At 52.1% G+C, this 20,909-nt stretch overlaps 1 protein-coding gene and 1 long non-coding RNA gene across 2 annotated transcripts in view; one reads left to right on the top strand and one right to left on the bottom strand.

Annotated features, from left to right (window-relative positions):
- Positions 1 to 10,914, bottom strand: part of SNX18 (sorting nexin 18) — a 117,427-nt gene extending 106,513 nt beyond the window's left edge. Inside the window, exon 1 of the mRNA XM_085631280.1 lies at positions 8,806 to 10,914. Coding sequence (XP_085487406.1) covers positions 8,806 to 10,348 — 1,543 coding nt within the window. The 5' untranslated portion in view covers positions 10,349 to 10,914. The remainder of the gene's footprint in view (positions 1 to 8,805) is intronic.
- Positions 6,207 to 20,909, top strand: part of LOC146864192 (uncharacterized) — a 285,137-nt gene continuing 270,434 nt past the window's right edge. Inside the window, exon 1 of the long non-coding RNA XR_014970068.1 lies at positions 6,207 to 6,361. This is a non-coding gene — a long non-coding RNA (uncharacterized LOC146864192). The remainder of the gene's footprint in view (positions 6,362 to 20,909) is intronic.

Genomic DNA, 20,909 nt, shown 5'->3' with positions numbered 1-20,909 from the left:
GAGAGGGAATCAAGACGATGGCTTCCAATTAAGAGTCCGGCAGTCAGACCAAAGCAACTCTTCATGAGGGCCACAGAGAACAAAAAACGTAACCCCTTAGCAGCTATCGCTGGAAATAGTGTCTTTAAAAAATTACACCTGCTCATGAAGAGCACAGCCCTTCTGTGATGAAACTGCCCCATCCACTGACAATCATGTCTCATTTGCACCACATAAAGTAAGCTTAGGCAAAGCCCTGTGCAATAAACACATAGTTTGTGCTCAATGAGGCAAGTCAGAAGATATGATGTTACTTAATGGACAAAACTTCACAGCAAATTATTTTACTGTATTATGCAGCAGCAGATTGCTGGAATGTCACTAGGGATCATTTGTGTGCAGGGTCATGCAAATACAACCAGATATGTGCAGAAATGGTAACAAAGGAAGTGGTTTACAGGGATAAGCGGAGGTACTTTATATGTCAGAACCACACGATACATTCTTGTGAAAAGTGTTCCCTACAATTAAAATGCTGCAGCCAGGACCATTTTTGGCTTCGGGAAGTTTTAGCCAGTAGAAGCCAATATTTACTGTGTGGCTAGGCTGCCAATTAGTGGAAGCATGCTTATGGCATCTGATCTTCCATCAGATCTTTCGTGCCACTGATACAAACGTTCTGACATTCTCAACGAGACAATCGGTGATCAAATGAAAAAGATGCCATTAACTCCTCCCTCCATATCCCAGTCCTGATTTTATGAGGTGGCCCTGCCTCAAAGACAGACATATTTACGAAGAATTCAACAACATACTTTTAGAACTTACTTATTTTTAGTTTTTTTCGTGACCTCACTATATATACCCTCCTCCTTCCCATGATCCTCCTGCTATTTTTTGCTGTCACTTAGACAAAGTTGCTGCCTCTAAGCTGGCTCAACTTAGGTGAGCTTTTCACAAGCGACTAAGTTTATGTTCCTCAGCAGTGCGTGTGACCTAAAATTCAAGTTTTTGGAAATGCTGATCCCTTTAGGTTTCGCTTGCGTTGTGCTTGAGAATTTTTTAATATAAACTCAAAGGACTTACATCCCACCTCCTGGCTTCATTGGTTCCTGTGCATGCCACTTACCTTTCCTCAATTTCTATAGGCTGTAGCATATTTTCCTGCATTTACCAATGCTTGTTCCTCGTCTGCTTCTCTTATCAGTTGCCCGCTACCGAAATACTGTTAACATCCACTTTGGTGGAACTATATTGTCAAAGTTTTGTCTTTTACTCTTGCAGCATATTTATAGAACAATATATCACCCAGAGAGATTAAGTGATTTGCATAGACTCACAGGATGATGCGCGGTGCCTCAGAGACTCAAACCAGGATACCCACCTCTTGAGTCCGCAGCTCTGGCCTGCACCACATTCTCTCCACTCCTGTGATATCTGTCAGGGAGCTCCTTCCTTCTCCGGGACAATAATTGATAAAAACAGATCTTTATTCATTAGATATGTGCTGGACTTGGCACTTTTTGCAGGGTCATCCCTGAACTTTTTGCCTTCCTCCTAACCTTTTTTCTGACATGGTGTTGGTGGTTATAGGACTCTGGGCACTTTAGCACTGCTGTCCAGTGTAAAGTGTGTGTGCTCTCAGTGGTAAACATGGTAAGTTTGGTCTACACCTGTTTGGCATATTTAATTTACCTGTCAGTCCCTTGTAAAGTGGCATCTCAGATACCCTGGGCTGATAAAATAAATGCTACTGATGGGCTTGCAGCGCTGATTGCGCCACCCACCAAAGTAGCCTTTCAAACCCATCTCAGGCCTCTGTACATTCCAGGGCCTGTGCGCGCAGTGTTACAGCCGCTGTGACATGGCACCTAAAGTGTGTGCCATGTCTGTGACTCCCCTTTTACTGCATGTCAGTCACCCCTAAGGTAGGCCCTAGCTGGCCCTATGGGCAGGGTGCATTGCAGGTAGAAGGTGGGACATGTACCTTAAGTGTGTGACATGTCCTGGTAGTGACAAACAGCCATTTTGGTTTCTCACTACTGTGAGGCTGCCCTCCCATAGGAATACATTGGGGATTCCCTGATAAGTGTTTCAGTGGTATTTCCTGATATGAGTGGAGCAGCGTGGTCAAGCTTGGTATGGTTGGAATAGTAATTATAAATGCTGCGCAATGGTGTGCACAGGTTTATTATCACTATTTTAGAAATGCCACTTTTAGAAGTTGGTCTTTTCATGTGCTATGTGTCTGCCTGCCTGATGTGGATTGCATGTCTGGGTTTGGAGTGACAGGGGCTGGTGTGGTGACTGTGGCTTCAGGGAGGACAGGGTGAGTCAGCGCTAGGCTGAATAGGCGGTCTGCATTTGGATTAGCGGGAGGAGTAGTCCCTTGACCCTGAATAGGTCTGTGTCTGCCTGGGTGAATGCTGGCTCCGCCCCCCTATGGTGGTCTGATGACAGAGCCCCATCCTAACAAAGGAGGATGGGAGCCCTGTAAACAGAAAGCTCCAAAAAAAAAAAAAAAAAAACAGAACCAGGTCAGCCTGGTTCCCCCACGCCCTGTGCCAAGGGCAGACAAAGGAAAAGGTTGTATACATATTGGGGCTGTGACCCCAGGTAGTAGTGTGCTTTTTGTGCTTCCTTGTGATTTGGGTCTGTTGCTGCTGGGCCCCAGGAGGAACCGCCACGAGAGACTGCCTCCCTGCTGGAGGGCCCTGTGAGCTGGCCTGCCTGGGCCCAGCCTTGTGCCCTTGAGACTTTGCCTGGGCGCCTTGGAAGTGCTATACACCTCTCCCAGGACGGGGAGAGTGCTAAGACTTTGCAGCGCTGAGCTGCGACCCATTTGGAAGGAATCCCAACATGGGGATTCCCCGCAGTGATGCCGTGCTAGTGGGAGCCCAACCCACATTTGTGTCTTTGAAGAGCAGAAGCTCACCCCGCAGTTGTGTGCCCCTCTGAGCAGGAGCCCACCCCGCATTGGTGTTTATTTTACGGCGGGAGCCCACCCCGCACTTCGCCACGGAGAAAGAAGCCGCCGAAAGGCACTACCGCAGCCTGGAAGTCAGGCATCTTGCCTGGTTGGGGGTGCAGCCGAGAAGGAAGTTGCGCCGGAGCCTCCCAGGCTCCACGGAGGCGGGAAGAAGCAGAACTGCCGGAAGCCAGGCAGCTGTTACCTGGCCGTGGGCTGGGCTCCCCGTACGACGGAGGAGAGCGCTGTGTATTGCTGAGGCGAGAACTGAGCCTTGCAGGTTCTCCCGTAAAGGAGGGTCCAGTGAAGCGGGACCGACCGAGGCACATTGTCGGCGCCTGCCGAAGAGGGACCGGAGACAGCTCAAAGCGGGTGAGTGAGCCCAGAGCTCTCTTACCCCCCCCCCTCCCCCCCCCCCCTCCCTTCCGCCCGTGTGGTGAGGCTGGCCTGGGTCCTGGCTATTTTCTTTGAGCTGGAGACCCAGTTGGAGTCTCCCCTCCCTGCCCGACAAGAAGGCCCCAGTGAGTGGAGACCGTGCAAGGCACTAGGGTTGCCGTTTTCTTTCTCCAGGGGCTACCGAAGCACAGTGGTGCCAAAGCCCATTTCCTACAGCTGCCCCACCGGACAGAGGGCAGCTTCAACGATGGGGGCATGTTGGTTGTAAAAGCAAAGGAAGGAGTGAGATGTACTCCCCCGTCCCCCCACCCCGGTGCATTAAGCACATGGTTTTTGCTGCATTGGCAGCCAGAGGGCCACTTGGAAGGCTCTAGAATTGCACCCTGACATTCTGGACAAAGGGCATTGGGCCCTCTAGAAAGACCAGTCGGCCTGGGGTCATTTCCATGGGTGGTACCTGTGTGTACTGGTAGGGCGCAAGGCCCTAAGGTTATGCATAATGTGTTTATGCCTAAGGTTATGCATAATGTGTTTTATGTCATGTGTTGATGCAGACACAATGCGTTTATGTTGCTAATACAATGCTGAGCACTGTATTTTGCCAGTAGTGTTTTATTTTCACTACTTATGCTTGTGATGATTCTGACAGTGGCCCGATTGGTCCTGTGTATATAGTCCCCTGTATTACTACCTTGTGCGGGGGGGGGGGGAGGGTGTGTGTGTGTGTGTGTCCCATGTCGAAAGTGACCTGTTAAATAGTTGGAGACCCCCCTAGAGCGGTTACCGGAGGTCGAGGGCGCTTCTAAAGTGCATGCCTCTTGAAGCTAGGGGCTACTATCCTCTTTAACCAGGCTCTGTGGGACTGGCAGCTTGATCTCTAGCTAAGGGAAATGATTATATTATGTGTCGTTTATGAGAAAGGATCTACAAGTCTTCCCATGTAAAATGTTCCGCCAGTCTCCATAAACTCGAATTTTTAGGTTCCCACAAGTACGATATTTCTGGATACATTTATGCTTTGTACATGTTGTAGGTTGAGCCTGGCACCTGTGCGCGCGCATTGGACAGAGGGCTTAAGGTAACCAATTTCGACTTCTGTGTTGCATCCTGGAATTGTGAAGAGCTTTGTGTGAGGCAACCCAGTCTTTTCCATTCAGTATATTTGTAGTGTGGTAGAGGTCAAGGCAATAATGGGAGAAGGGTCTTAACTTCAAGAATCCCTCTTGACCATGGAAGGTGCTGTGCACCAATACAATTGATGACTGAGTTACAGGAATGGAGTCTGCCTGATTGTTCGTCCCCGCATACACTGGACCAAGCCTGGGACATACATGCTGCTGGACTGCATTGGAAAGAGATGGCCCCTACATGCTGTGAGTACACACACTATACTGTTTCCCTGCTACACAGCCTGCTTGGAAGAGGGAGCCAACAACCCAGCCGCCGTTGAGGAACTGTTGTGAGGTTTGCATAGCTCCAGGGGACAAGGATGCCTAACTGCTGTGCTGGAGGAAAAGCTTAAGACATCGGTCTACATCAAGTGGGCGGAGTGAAAGAGACATTGCTTACATGGTCGTCAGTGAGCCTGCTTCATCTCTGACCTCACCTGCGCTGCAGCCCTAAGCTACAGCTAGGAATCTCAAGGACACCCCCTTGGTCCCATCCTCTGCGTGAGGTAGTTAAAAGGGATCGCTAGACTAGACTACACTGATACAGCAACCATTGATTGACCCTTGGAAATCCAATAAGTGGTTCCAGGCACATCAGCCCATCCAGCGAACATCTGTTTGAAAATTACACATCATTTTACATAAATGGCCTCCTTCAAGGGGACTCTGGTGGACAGGCACCAGGACCATGTTTAACCATCCGGCAGTAACTGGGCTAACTGACTCTTGCGTCGCCATCAGGCCCCAGAACTGCCCCTGCAGCAGCCTCTTTGAGTGACTTGTTTGCCATGCTTTTGGGTTGGCACTCAGTTGCATGCTTAGAGACCGGTCTGCGGTTAATTCAATGAGTCTGGAATGGATTCACAGAAACTATAATAAAACCTTGTAAAAATGTTACACGTTAAAAAGTAGCCTCAATCAGAACCAGAAGACAGATAACTAGTGCCTTTGTACTGTAGCAAACCAAGTTATTGGCTTGCAAGCTGCAGCAAGCAATAAGCTGCGATCACATGTGTGCTTCAAACTGATGAGATGGCAGACTGTGTCCCTAGACTGCAGACTAACGGGTCACGAACAAGGCCCATAGAATAACACAGTTCACCAACTTTGTTATTGAGGAAGACTACAGCGTTCTGGCTGGGAAAGGGCTAAGCAATTTTAGTTTTCCAAGTATATCCATATTTTAGGTCTACTGTTTTGAAACTTGTATTAAAAGGTGTTTTTTTTGTTACAAAGCAAGCAATGACTAAAGCAGTCACCTCACTGGATACCCCATTGGGTTATTCACTGCACTTTATAATTTCCTGATTGATGGAATGACCTCAGTTTGTTGCTCTTACTGTTCATTTCAGGAATTAAACTTTTAACTGACTGAGTAAGTCAGTTGGAACGATTTTATGTGCTGTGCTCTGTTGTTTTGAAATGTCAAAGAGGTAGGTTCCTCGGCTACCAGCAAGAACACAAAACTTAGTCTCACCCCAGATCGGTTGCCCCGAAGAAGGGGGAAACGCCAGCATCACAGACAGAATGAGTTCAGAGCCCGTCAGCAAGGGGCAGATCAACAAAGATAGAAAGGGAGGGGCAAGGGAGGGGCAAGGGAAGGCGAGGTGGGAGACGGCGGGGATGGACAGTAAAGTGGGCTGTCACAGAAAACAGGGAGGTAGAGCCTGGCTGGTGTCATGGGATGGGCAGCAACGAGGGCAGTGCATGGCATCATCGGCGAAGGAGGAGGTAGTGTATGTAGTCTTACAGACAGCAGAGGGCACAATACGGCTGACGTCACAGCAGCAGGCAGCACATGGAGCGGAAGAACATCAGAGAGGAGAGAAGTACAAAGCCAGGGCCCCAGGTAAGCGAGCAGAGTGGGATCACAGCGTAGAGCGGAGTGAGGCCAGCGTCACTGACAGCAGAGGGCAGTGCACGGCCTGCGTCACAGTCAGGCATAGAGGGTGAGCGGGACGAGCAGAACACGGCCTGCGTCACAGGTGACGGGGCGAGCACAGCGTCACAGCAGGCGTCAAGGCTGGCGCCACGGGCAGCAAGGTCTTGGCAGGAGGGAGCAGAGCAAGGCTGGCATAACGGGAGGCAGGGGGAGGAGAACACGGGCAGCATCACAGGAGACTGATGGGGGGCAGTGCAAGGCCAGAGTCAAAGACAGCCGGGGGTGTGGGGCAGAGCAAGGCTGGGGTCAGACTTGTTACAGAAGGGACAAATGATGGGGCTTGTCAGGCCTAGAGTACCTGACATGAGGGGTGAGAGCTGCTGAAGAATAATAAAAAAAGAGACCAAGATGGTTATTTTTGATGATGGACGGTGAACTAGTGTGATCCCGTATGTATATATGGATAACTTACTGAAAAGAACCCGGCACTGGGGCTAACTTACACATAAGAACGCATTACCTATGTTTCTCAAAGTGCAGCTTCCTTGTGCAACATGTACTAACCATGTCTGGCCACACCAAGGACCGCACTACTTTTACATCCTTGAAACACCACTTTCCTAAACAATGCACGTAGATCCAACTAAAACTGCACGACGCAGCCTTATTGTGGTGGTCCAAGGAGTTCTAGCGGAAAGCATCAAAAATGGCTGGCTCGAGGCTGGACTGGACACTGGTTACACTGTTCGAGTGTCAGCAGGTCAGATCATTTAAACAACTATGTGGCTCTGAAGAGCTAACGATGGGACAAGTTCTAGCCAATTGGGCTCTTAGCCAAGAGATTAAAAGACCTGCGGGTATGAGCACCCGCGTGCGTGTTCACCCTCCATGCAAGCTATTCTGCAACCACAGATCAAACAGGTGAGGCTAAAGGGCAGGTGTGAAACTGATTGGCAATTGCAGTTCACTGATAGTGAATGGACAAGAATCCTGGAACACCTGGCGGGGGTCTCCAGAAATGCGAAATGTAAACTGATTCAATGTAAAATTCTACACTAAATGTGTCTGACACCCTATAGTTTCCATAAGATCCACTCGGAGACAAGGGGTGTATGGCCTGCGTGAAAGGGGACAATGCTACACATTTCCTGGTACTGTCCTGAGTTGTGCTCTCCATGGAAAGAGGTTACAAACGTGTTGTTCGAAATCACTGGGAGAACAGGCCTAAACCAAGTAAAGAGGTGCATCCTGGACTTCGAGAGTAGACCCAAAAACACTAAACTGGAACCTAAGATTCGTAGATCTGGGCGTATTACTAATGCAAGACAAATAGCTTGGAGTTGGAAGTCCCCCACCCACCCTGTTCCGCAGATTGGTTGGTGGAACCGACTACAACGAGGGGGACTTTATGATCTCTATGCAGGGTCGAGGGCCAGAAAATATCAGAATGTAAATGCATGGGGTGTAATGTTATTGGCGCTAAAGAATAAAAATTATGCAGTTGCCACAGTAGGAACAGCAAGATTGCACTGTAAATATCCCATTTATGCAGGGTTTGGCCCAATGTGCTGGTGGTAGAACTGAACGGCTGTCTGGGGAAAGGGCCCTTCCCCTGGGAGCGCGTTAGGGTGGGACTCAAACTGTATTATGTAACAGTTCCTGAAGATCTACCGTGCAGACAAGTAAAGTATGGAGAGACCCTTCGACCTAGAAGAGGTTGGGGACTATATGCTTATTGTAAACGGACCGTGTTGATAATATTGGAGTAATGTCATTGTATGTGTCCACTGGTATTCCCCATTTAAAATTGAATACAAGTAGTTTTAAAATACTGCACGACACATCCGCTTCATGCAGGCGTCACCACCACAACACGAGAAAACAAGCAGACGCTTGCATCAATCATTAACTATGAAAGGATATCATCTGTGTTGTTCATTGTATCTTGGACTTGAATGGCGATGGCATAATATACAAAACAAGCAGCAGCATAATTGATAAGAGATCAACTTTACTTATGCATGTGTCCTAAATCTAGACAATTTAAAGCAGACCCAAAGTGAGAAACAAGTCACTTGGTTGGCGAGAAGCCTACAAGCAGTTGAGTTTTAACTGGTCACTTAGAAGCAAACCTATGGGATTAGTATTTTAAATGATCTCTTATTCAGATGTTGAACGAAGTATTGACAGAAATCTGAAGCAAAATACTAAGGGTGGATATCGCCGAGTGGTTTATTTTATCTGCTGAAAGATGTATCCTGTGTGTTGTGTTAGTGTATCATCATAAATCCTCAAAGCATGAACAATTGGGTTTTTGAAAAGTTAGGATCTCCAAATTTTAGCACCGAGATACCTCTTAGCACTATAAAACCATAGCCCATTTGCTTAAAGAAATAAATACACTGCATTACCTTTCTGGACGTGGATGATGTCTGGAAAGTTTGCCAGATGACCCTGATAAAGTGCCAATAAATCCAAGATTGGGTAGAGGTCCTGTCGGGGCTGCTCGGCGAAGAGTTCTCCAATGGCATCATAGGCCTCACCTGTGAAGGCAATGGCCTGGTTCAATCCCACGGAAAAGTCCTGATTGTCCATGTCAAAGGCCTGACTGAGCCCTTTGATGGAGAGGCCTACCCGCTGGTACTCCTTCTTGAAGCCAGTCACCTGCTTGCGGGCGAACTCTCCCACTGTCTGGTTGAGCTGCAGCACGCCATCGTCCATCCTCTTGGTGAAGGTCTTAAAGGCATCAATCTTAGTCTCAACATCAGGGAGGTCCAGGGCAACAGGCGGGTTGCTGATGGTGAGGAAGAAGTTGGCTCCCACCATCTCATCCTTCTCCGATTTGCGCTTGCCTTGCTTCCAGGCCTTCTCATCAGTGCAAGTCAAGAAGTGCTGGAAGGCATCGCACTGGGCCAGCACTGGGTGGCTGGTCATGTGGTCCATCCACCAGCACAGCCCACGCCTGCGCTTGGAAATAAAGTCCTCCTCGAATCGCCCCGTGGCCTGCTTCTCGGGGATGTGGGGCACCGAGATCACGGGGAACTTCTCGACCAGGCGGGTGTAGAGCCAGTCGAAGTGCTTGTAGCGCCGATGCACCTGGCGTGCAGTGTGGGTTGGCACCAACTTGTAGGAGATGTAGCTCTTCATGCCCTTGAACTTGGTCTGCTTGGTGGGGTCGTCAATGGAGCAGGAGAAGGGATAGGGGTTCTCCTGCCACTCGGGGCCATGGGGGCCCAGGACCACGCACAGCTTGTCCCCGTCCTTCACGAAGCCCGCCGCCTCGCCCAGCACGAAGGCTTCGCCCCCGGACTTGACGAAGGTGGAGAAGCGGTTGAGGTTGCGGCTGACCGTGGCCGAGCCCTTGGCGCTGCCCGCCTGCGGGGGGTAGGAGGAGCGGGAGGACGCGTCCGAGCGGGTGGAGAGGCGGTAGCGGGCCGGCGCGCCGCCCTCGTACTCCGGGTAGCCGGGGGTGCTGGCGTCGTCGGTCACGGTGGAGCAGCTGTCGTCCCACTCGTCGTCCCAGTCGTCGTCGCTGCCCTGGCTGGTCTGGTAGGGGGCTCCGTGCTGGGGCCCGGGCGGGTAGGACTGCGAGAGCCGCTGCTGCATCAGCGCCAGCGCCCCCGGAAGCGCCGAGTCCTGCGGGGCCCGGAACGAGGACTGCACCGGCGGCGGCTCCGGGGAGAAGCCGCCCGCCGGCAGGTTGGCATAGCGGGCCGGGTAGTGCGGCTCCGGGGCGGGCGGCGGCAGGGGCGGCGGCGAGACGGGCTCGGCCGCCCGCAACACCTCCACGTAGGAGGCCGGGAAGAGGCCGCGGTCGCCGCGGCTGTTGACCCCCTCCAGCCAGCCCTCGATGTCCTGCGCGCTGCACAGGGTCAGCAGCTCCGTCTCCCTCAGCGAGATCTCGCCCGGGTTCTCCGACTTGAAGTCGTAGAGGGCGCGGGCCCGGAGCGCCATGGTCCCGGGAGGATGAGAGGGCGCCCGGGGAGAGGGGAGCCCGGAGTCTGGGGAGCGCAGCCCGGCACCGGGAGGGAGGAGAGCCCGGGCACCGGGAGGGGGGAGACCCCGGGCAACGGGAGGGTTTGAGGTAGACGGGGGCGCCAGGGACCACCTCGGATACACGAATGCTCTAAACAGACCCGGCTTCAGTTCCAGGCGCTAGAAGGTAGCGAGCGATGCATGCACCGCAGCCGCTTGTCCCAGGCTCTCCCACACTTTCCCCGGCAGCCTGGAGCTCAGGCGCGGATTTAGGTTGCTGCTGTCTCCGCTAGGTTAGGTCCTCTTATCTTCTACTTGGGTGTGCCACAGCAAACACGACCAGGAAGAGATGGTTCACCCAAGCTAAGGTGGGCAACGGCGGCGTCCCGCAGGGGGAGGAGGAAGCTGGGCTTCCCGGAAAGCAAGAGGGTACCAAACCCGAGCCTTTCTTCTGCTCTGCTTCCCCTCCCCCTGGCCGGCGGCGGATACACGCCTCTTCTGCTCAGTGCACACACCCTCCTCCGGTCCTGCGCTGCTGCTGGCTATCCCTCCTACCGTCCTGCTGGCTGCCTCTCTCTCTCCCTCACATGACTCTACCGCTTCCCCCTGCTCGTACCTTGCTTTAACTCTGTAGAGTGGTGTGTATTCTCTTTGTACCCCTCTCTGCGCGGGTATAGGCGGCAGGCAGTCTGCCCACTCTGAACCCCCACCCAACTGCTTTTAACTCTGCTCTACCTACTGCTTATCCGCCCCAGACTCGCCACATCTCACCTTATCCTACTTCATAGCTACTACTGACACACTCCTCGCCTTTGTCTCGTGCTGCCCCTCCCCTGTCTCTCGGTGCTCTGTCCCAGCAGTGCCGATGTGAGCCTCCTGTCCTGGCCCTTGCATCTGTCCTCAGCTGCCGTCTATCCTTAGGCCACCCCACTAGCTTCTTTTCTGCTCGAGTCCTACTTTATGGATGTCATTACGCTAGAGACGTCGATGCTGTAGGCTAAGAAAACAGAACGGTTGCTTTTAAATATATTCACATTGACACTTCACACATCACTTGCTTGGCCAGCATACTGAAGTGATCTTTTTCCCTGCCATAATTCACAGTGCTGCACAGTGACGTTACGTAGGTGATGCGCAGCCTTTATAAAAGAAAAAACAAATAAATAAACGTACCAATAATTTCCTAGTTTTCCAAAACCCTACCCCTATGTATGCTTGGAGATTGCCAGCATAACCTGCCAATTTATGAAGTGTGGCAAGTGTTAACTCGATTAAACTCTGATCTGTTTTTAACGCAAACCATGACGTATGATAATGTACTAAGAGAACACGCTGAACTAAAAACGATTTAAGTTGTTAAAATGTACTATACGAGACAAATAGTAACAAAAAATAAAGACTACTAGTTGTTTCATGTGGAGGAAGATCAGAGCATTTCCACGTCCTAGCATGGTGGGGTCAGGGTGTACTGGACAAAGAAAGTCAGGGCGATAGCTTAGTTCACAAACACACAGCAGCTCCGTTGTGTTTTGTCAACACACTTTTGTTAAACCTTCAATAACGAATCTCTTCGGGGTTCTCTGGGCAGTAAGTATCACAAACTAATAGTACATACATAGTTTTGCTGTTAAGAAAGATCGAAACTTATCATTCCCATATTTGCAGAACTACATTATGAAGTCCTGGGTCAGAACACGAGTAATGCTGATACACGTCTGTCCACCCACCCAGCCTTACATACTTTACTACACCCGAGGGTAAATATTGCAAATGCAAATATCAAACATAGAGTAATATTGTACTCCACCTACTGGCGAGGCCGAGAACTGCAATCTACGTTATATTTATTTATGATCAAACCAGTGCTATCCTTCCTACAGGACTGTCTCTAGTCTTAGAAAGTAATGGACATTTTCATCAGCTGACATGATAGTTCTTATATTAACGTATAAGGTGGTGTACAGAATAGCTAAGCACATACCCAAATGTAAGAATTGGTAACAAACAATATGATACAATATTTGAATTGGCAGATAGCAAACACAAATTAATCTCCCAAATGAATGACTTAAGACTTCCAATTCTTGTAAAAAAATATTCTTCTTTTATTCTGGTAATTCTTCATTAGACTTAATTAAAAACACAATACATGTTCATAGCCGACGCGGCGCGTTTCGTCCCCACAGGACTTCTTCAAGGCTGTTTGTGTTTTTATTAATTCACGATCATAGTATACGAAATCTGTTCCTGATGTGTCCAATGAGAAAATGTCTTTTCTTTTACCGCAAATTTAATTCTTATTCAGAGTTTAAATTCATTATTGTTATTAAATTCAGACGATGAAAAATGTTAATGGCTCACCTATCTCATAGTACAAAACAACACTGTTATTTATTGTTGTAGCTGGTTATTTGTTCATTCTTCTAAGGGTTATAATAGCCCCTAATTTGAGCAAGAGAAAAGATGCGTGTGGTCCGATGTCCTGGTCTAAATGAATATGATTAGAAACCTTAAGGTGGTGTATTTATGATTAGAACCCTTAAGGTGGTATATTTAACTATCAATGACTGACGAAAAAAACCAAAACGTTTCTATAGCTACCCTGCAATATTTTATTGATGTACTGAGTTACAGGGAAAACTGTATTGTTTACGATGAATGTAAAGGTTATTGTTAGAGATCTAAATTTTTAGTCTTTATTTTAACATATTGCAATTGATTTATTTAAAAACAATAAAAACATACTTCTATACTAATAGACTATTGATCATTGATATTGGAAGCAGAAAGATGTGCTGAGAAAAGTGTGTTTTCAGGTGAGTTACATCTTCATTTTTACAGTACTTCAGAGGACATCACAAAATAAATATCTCTCCCTTTTGGAATTATATGATCACCTAAATGCTGAAAAGATAAGGTCGAGCTGTCAAAATGAATGCCTTCCTATAACTCTTCAAATTCTTCACTTGCTACTGAGCATTTCAAATTCTTAGTACTTCATTTACAAAGGGAAGATTACAGGTGGATATTTCTGCACAAGTAGATTTCCGCCTATGCTTGGACGTAAACTTAACTCCGATCCTGCCACTCTGTTTTCTCCCATGATGAACATACTCCCTTCACCAGGCACCCTGTCTGCTGTATGTCTGCCTGTTCCAGGGGTTACCAACATAAGGACAGATAAAATCAACACACCTCTAGGTCTCAAGGAGCGCCTTACTCCAAACATATGTTATGTTATGTTAATTTTGACTTGTAGAGTGCCTAATACCTGCAGGTCTCTGAGCGCTTCAAGAAGAACAGCGGAAGTTCCAAGGAGAGTTGTAACACAGAGGGAGTGTTATGTCCAGGCTTCTTTAAATAGTAGGGTCTTAAGTTTTTTCCTGAATGGAAGGAGGCGGCTTTCAGAGCGAAGCGGACCAGGCAGCCTGTTTCAAAGTTGCGGCATGAGGACCGAGAAGGCGCAGCCGCCTTTAGTGGTGTAATTGAATCTTGGGCATTTTTTTTTGATAAACAAGTTTTATTGGAGATTTTGAAAAACACAGCAAAAGAAAACATTGCGCCTGACAAACCACCACTGTACAATCACACAGAGTGAAATCACGTCCCCCTCGCCCCCACCCGAAGCCCCGTCCCCCACCCCCACCCCCGAAGCGCCCAATCACGATACATTGCCCATCCACTTTCCCCATACCCTACGATATTTCTTAGGGCAGCCCCTCGCCTGATAGAGAGTACGTTCCTGGGCCGCACACCAGTCCACCCCAGCACTCCATTTAGCCAAAGTAGGCGGCCGTGGGTGTTTCCATGCCGCTGCAATGTCTCTCTTTGCCACCATGAACGCCGTCATAAGGAACAGTTTCTCTGCACGTGTGCCATGTAGACCATCCGTGATGCCCAGCAGGGTGTGCCTAGGATTGTGGGGCACCTCCCACCCCAACACCTCTGTGAGGTCAGCCTCTATGCCCCTCCAGTAATCTCTTAGGTCCGGACAGGACCACACCATATGGATAAAGTCGGCCGGGTCAAAGCCGCAGCGGGGGCAAGATGCGGTGACAGAGAGGCCCGCGCGGTTTAGACGCGCCGGTGTGAGGTATGCAGTGTGTAGATAGTATATCTGAATCAGCCGCAACTTGGCAGAGGCCGTCACCAGCCGGGGGGCCATAAGGGCGTCCCTCCAGTCCACCTCATCCAAGGGCCCCACCCAACCCTCCCATCTTTCCCTCAAACCGTCCTGAACCGCAGGGGTATTGTTAATAAGTGAGCGGTGTATACGGGAAATACCCCCCCTCCCCAGGTTACCCAGCAAGACCTGAGCTTCGGGGGGACTGTGGTCTGGCAATCGAACATCTAGAGGAGTATAGGTGCGTATGGCATGGCGCAGCTGGAGGTACCTATAAAACTGTGACGAGTGAAGGGAGAAGCGTTCCTGCAGCTCAGCGTATGAGCACATGCGCCCCCCCCGCCAGATGTCCCCCAGCTGGGAGATTCCGAGCAGGTCCCATGATCGAAAGCCCTCCAGGGCAGTAACGTCCCGCAACCGCGTCCCGTGCCAAAGGGGAGTGGCACGAGTCAGTCGCCCGGTCCACCGGGTATGGCGAAGCGCCGCTCGCCAGGCCAAGAAGACCGCCCTAGTGATTCCGGGGCAAGAAGCGGGGATGGGAGCTCCGTATAGGCGATCTAAAATGCAGGGAAAACCCAAATCGGCTAGTTCCAACCTGTAAGCCGGGTCGGACCATCCCCCTCCCAACCAATCGTGAATGACGAGAAGGCGAGTGGCCAAATAGTAGAGGTAGAGGTTGGTCATACCCAACCCGCCATCAAAGGTGGGTAGACGACACGTCGACAAGGCCAACCGCGGCCTTCCACCGCCCCAGAGGAATCGAGTCGCCAACCCGTCCAGTTCGCGGAACCAAGGCCGCGGATAGGACACGGGGGTGTTTTGTAATATATAAAGGAACCGGGGGAGGATCATCATTTTGTAGAGTGCCACCCTCCCCAGCGGGTTGAGCGGGAGCGGTTGCCAGCGCGTCAGGTCAGCCTTGGCCTTTTTGACCAGGGGAGCCACATTGAGGGCCCAGCTCAGTTCCGGGAGCAGAGAGACCCAGATGCCCAGGTATTTAAAGGACAGCCGGCGGAGGGGAATCCTGTCCTGCCAGTCAAAGCATTCCCGAGAGGGGTGCAGAGGCACAAGGACCGATTTGTGCGAGTTTAAGTGAAGGCCAGACGCGCGGCCAAAAAGGCCCAAGAGATGGAGGGCACGGGGACCAGATCGCGCCGGGTCGCTAAGGTACAGTAACACGTCGTCTGCATAAAGGGCTATTCTGTCGGGCGCAAGACCCGGCCATTCCCAGCCCCGAAGAAGAGGATCCGCGCGGACCAGGGCAGCAAGGGGTTCCATAGCGAGGGCAAAAAGGAGGGGGGACAGTGGGCACCCCTGCCGCGTCCCCCGACTGATCCGGAACGGCTTTGACAACGCCCCGTTAACTAGCACCCGGGCACGAGGACGCGCGTAGAGGACCCGCACCATTCCGACAAACTTGGGGCCGAAACCCATATGAGTCAGGACCTCAAATAGATAGGACCACCCAACCGAATCAAACGCCTTCTCGAAGTCGGCGAGTAGGAGCGTGAGATACGGGGATATGCGGTGGCGATGAGCCAGGGCCACGTGAAGTCGACGGAGGCAATGGCGAGTACCTCGGTCCGGCATAAAGCCACATTGGTCCGGATGCACCAGGCTGGGCAGAAAGGGCCGAAGCCTCTGTGCCAGGATCGCCGCGTAGAGTTTGATGTCCGTGTTGATGAGGGAGATCGGTCGGTACGCTGACCTATCACAAGAGGGCGGTGCGGATTTGGGCAGAACCACAATCGTGGCCATATCGGCCTCTGGACGGAAGGAACCGCGTTCAATCGCATCGGCATAAAGGGCGCGCAACCGAGGGGTCAGAAGGTCCTTGTAGGCGGCGTAAAATTCTTGCGGGAATCCGTCCGGTCCCGGGGTCTTCCCCGCCGACGTGCGCCCGCTCGCCTCCCCAATCTCCTCCAGAGAGATGGGCACCTCCAGACTCTCCCAGTCACTGGACCGAAGACAGGGCAGTTTTAGATTGTGAGCCGCAAGCAGCGAAGCTAAGGATAAGTCCGACGCCCGGGCCCGGTACAGCTGAGCGTAGTATTGAGCGAAGGCATTTGCCATGGCCACGGAGGTGGACTGAAGCTGGCCTTCTGAGTCAGTGACCGCCGGGATGATGCGCGACGCCCCGGGGTAGGTAACCAGCCGGTGCAACAGAGCCCCATTCTTGTCACCCCACCCGTAGACCCTCGCCACCGAGGACTGCCAAAGAAGCTTGGCCGCATCCATAGACCGTTGGCGAATCTCTTCCCGCAGAAGCCGCAGCTGACGATCCACGGCCGGAACCCCGTCCGCGGACAGGGATTGCTCCAGACGCAACGCCCGGGCCTCACAGGCAGTGAGTTGCTGAAGCTGCGTCTGGCGGTGCCGTACCACCAACGCCTTAGCGGCTCCCCTGATGGTGGCCTTACCCGCCTCCCAGAGGGTGCCCGCCGAGGACACAGACCCGTCGTTGTCACCAAAGTACTGCGCAAGCGCGGACCCTACCTCCTTGCAGAGTTTCTTATCCCGGAGAAACCAGGCGTTGAAGCGCCACATTTGACGGGCCCCTTGGGGCGGGGGCCCCAGACCCAGGAGGACGGGGGAATGATCAGATATCCCTCTGGGAAGAATGCGGACATCTTGGATGCCCGCACACTCGGTGGACGGGACAAAGATTGCGTCAATCCGCGCATGAGTGTGGTGGGCGGCCGAGGTGTGGGTGTATTGCCGCGCGCGCGGATGCCAGACACGCCAGGCGTCGCATAAGCCCTGAGCCTCTGCCCACCCCACCAGCTGTCTAGCCCGTGCGGCTCGGGGCGTCGAGACTGGTCCCGAAGAGTCAAGCAGTGGGGCAGAGACAGCGTTGAAGTCCCCGCCCAGAACCACAGCACCCGGCGGGAGAGCGGCCAGCAGGGATGTGGCATGGGATAATGCTTGGGCCAACCCGGTGGGCGGCGCATATAGCGACAGAAAAGTAAGCGGCCGACCTTCCAGTGTGCCACAGACAGCGATCCCCATCCCCTGGGGGTCGCGGGCCACCCGGGTAAAGACAAAGGGAACAGAGCGGCGCAGCAGGACGGCGACCCCCCGAGACCCGCGAGAGAACCCAGAGTGCCACACCCGGTCGTACCCATATCTGGCCAAGAAGGGACACCTCTCGCCTAGCAAGTGGGTCTCCTGAAGAAGGAGCACGTCGATCTCAGTACGTTGAGCGTATTTAAGGACTGCAGTGCGTTTAAGTCTATCTAGGAGGCCATTCACGTTCCATGACAGAATGCGCATATGCGCCTTGGAGGGGAGATCATCCATGGGAGCGAGGGGAGCAGAGCAGAGCAGGCCAGAAAGGGAGTGGCCAGAAGAAGCCAGGACCACGGGTCCAGCGCCAGGGAGGGGCAATGGACCGCGCGTGAGGGCAAGCGGCAGTAGGGCCCGCATGAGTGAATGCAGGGAGGGGCACAGCAGTGTGTCAAGTGACGGCGGACGATGTGGTTGACTAGGTGAAACGGCGGTGCGGTGTCCTTGACGAATGTTTGACTACAGGACAGCACCTGAACACATGAGATCCGCATGATGCTAGTAGGCATCTGACAGTAGAAAATCTACTGAAGTTGGAGAGAATATATGGACAGGTGAGTGCATTAGGCCTCACGTACGGATGGGTTGCATGTAAACACATGTACGGCTACACCGCAGGGACCTTAGAGTATAAGGAACAGAGATATATCGCCCTGACGAAGGCCCCCAGACCCGATTGGGCTACCATATGGGCCGAAACATGTTGGCACACGGTTGAGGGTATAATTGAACAGAATTAAGTTCAAAAGAACCCCAATAATAAGTTTTTAGTGATATCATGAGTGCCCAGGAATAAAGGATTCGGATAAAGGGTACACTCATAGGTATTTTTAATTTGATCTGGTTCCCTGCTTAACCAGTTGTTCATTTATCTAAGTACTCCCAGTATATCTTTGGTTGAGTCCGCCCAGAGAGTACCATCTTCTCTGGGTGTGGAGTAACTGCCTATGATTAAGCATGTCACTATTATGTGAGTGAGGCTTTTACTTCAATATCTTTGATATTCCACCTGAGAAGTAGATAGTTGAATAACATTCCAACACTTCCCTGAATCTGGTTATTCTGCCAGTTCAACAGTGGTTGCTTTTTGTGATAAAAAGTTGATTTGGGAGAACGCAACCGCGTTGTTTATTCTCTCACTCTCTGTTTGTGAAAAAAAAGTGTGGTGCAGTAACAGACGCCCAAATAAAACCAAAACCAACCCAAACAAAACGATCCCCCAAGAAGAAACAGCCAACAGGCCCCCAACCCCAGACCCCCACCCCCCACCCTACACTTCAAAAACAGAAGCATCTGTCGCCCGAACAACCCAACAGGTACGAGACCCCAAGCCTAGATGCTCGGGTGTAGAGAGCACAGTGGACCCCTCCAGAAGAACGGATTTCAGTGATACGTCCTAGGTAATTGTAAGAAAGCGTGGGAGTGAAAACCCCCTCCTCCCCTCCATCAAATAAGGTTGCCACCCCTCCCCGTAGAGACTTGAATCAGGCAACAAGTTACATGGCGGGACTACGGGAGAGGTCAGACAAGTCAGACTGTATGGTGAGGGGGGCGGGAGATCCCCCCGGCCCGGGTGACAGGCGACGCCGGGGTCCCCCAGCCACGCGAGACGATGTACCAGAGGAGGCCGAAGAGTCCCTCACACGTCTCTCAGAAGCATTGGCAGACCGGGTCCGGGCCACCGCCCCTCCACGGCGCAGCTGGGACTGCGTGCGTTTCCTGCGCCTTGGTCGACGGGTTCCAAGCACCTCTTTGCCCCGGGGCCCCGCAGCGGGCGACATCGCCGCGGTGTGGCGCAGAGGCTGCTCCTCTGTGAGCCAGGTCCAGGCCGCCCGAGGGGTGTCAAAGAACAGAGTCTTGTCCTGGAAAACAACACGAAGGCGGGCCGGGAATTGGAGCTGGTACTGAAGACCCAGGGAGCGCAGCTTTTGCTTCACCTCTGTGTAGGAGCGGCGCTGCTCCTGGACCTCCCGGGTGTAGTCCGGTAAAATCATGATGGTGTGATTGTTAAAGGACAAGGGGCCACGCACTCGCGCCTCCCGCAAGATAGCGTCTCTGTCCCTGAAGTTGAGGATCCGCAGGATAAACGGGCGCGGGGGGGCCCCCACAGGAGGTTTGGCCGCTAGAGACCGATGCGCCCTCTCTACCACAAACCAAGTCGACAACCCGGTCTCCGGCATCCAGGACTTGAACCATTGCTCGAGGAAGTCGTCGGCACGGCCAGATTCCACTCCTTCCGGAAAGCCCACCAGGCGAATCTTGGGCATTTTAGAAGGCCCTCTGTGGAGGACCTTAGTGAGCGTCAGGGGGCATATTTTTCTAGGCGGTCCTTGATGTAATTTGGTGCCTGGCCAAATAGGGCCTTATGTGAAATGCAGAGGCCTTTGAATTTGGCCCTCTGCTTGATGGACAGCCAGTGTAGTTGTTGTAGTAGGGGTGATGCCCGAGTGCGCCTAGGTAGCTTGAAGATTAGCCTGGCGGCATCATTCATCACCACCTGGAGTTTGCCCTACAATGAGTTCAGTAGTCCGATGTAGAGCGAGTTTCCATAGTCAAGAAGGGCCAAGATCATTCGCTCGGTTGCATCCGGCAAGGCCATGGGCCCCAATGGTATTCCCATTGAGCTATACAAGTTACGCCCGGATGTGTTGGCTCCCCACCTGCGCGCGATGTTCCTTGCGGCCCACTCGCAGGGCTCCCTCCCGCCGGACCAGCTTCTGGCTACAATTGTGGTGATCCACAAGGAGGGGAAGCCCCGTGAACGGGTCACATCCTATAGGCCGATTTCGCTTTTGAACGCGGAGCCCAAAATCCTCGCCAAGGTGTTGGCCAACCGGTTGGTTGGCGTGGTGGGCGATTTGGTCCACCAAGACCAATCGGGCTTTATACCACACCGCAACACGGCGCTTAATCTGCGGCGCTTGCACGGGGTGCTCGCGCGTGTCCCATTTGTGCGGGAGCCGGCCATCTTGGCGTCCTTGGACGCCACCATGGCGTTTGATACGCTCGAATGGCCATATATTTGGGCGATGCTGGCGAAGTTTGGGTTCGGCCCGGGCTTCGTCAGCTGGGTCAAATTGCTATATTCGGGCCCGTTGGCGCAGGTGGTGGTGAATGGGCGAGTATCTGCCCCATTCGCGCTGGGGCGAGGCACGCGACAGGGTTGTCCCCTGTCGCCTCTCCTGTTCGCCCTGGCCATGGAGCCCCTGGCGGAGTGGCTGCGGTGGCACCCTTCTATCCGTGGTCTCCGCTGGACCTCCGAGCATGAGGACCGCGTGTCCCTCTATGCTGACGATATCCTTTTGTATCTCGCCTCCCCGCGCAAGTCACTGATCGTCCTGGTTGATGTTT

The sequence above is a fragment of the Triturus cristatus genome, chromosome 2_1 (genome assembly GCF_964204655.1).
Source record: "Triturus cristatus chromosome 2_1, aTriCri1.1, whole genome shotgun sequence".
NCBI classification, from domain to species: Eukaryota; Metazoa; Chordata; class Amphibia; order Caudata; family Salamandridae; genus Triturus; species Triturus cristatus.
Note: the sequence above shows the minus strand (reverse complement) of the source record. Positions and strands in the feature narration are given on the sequence as shown.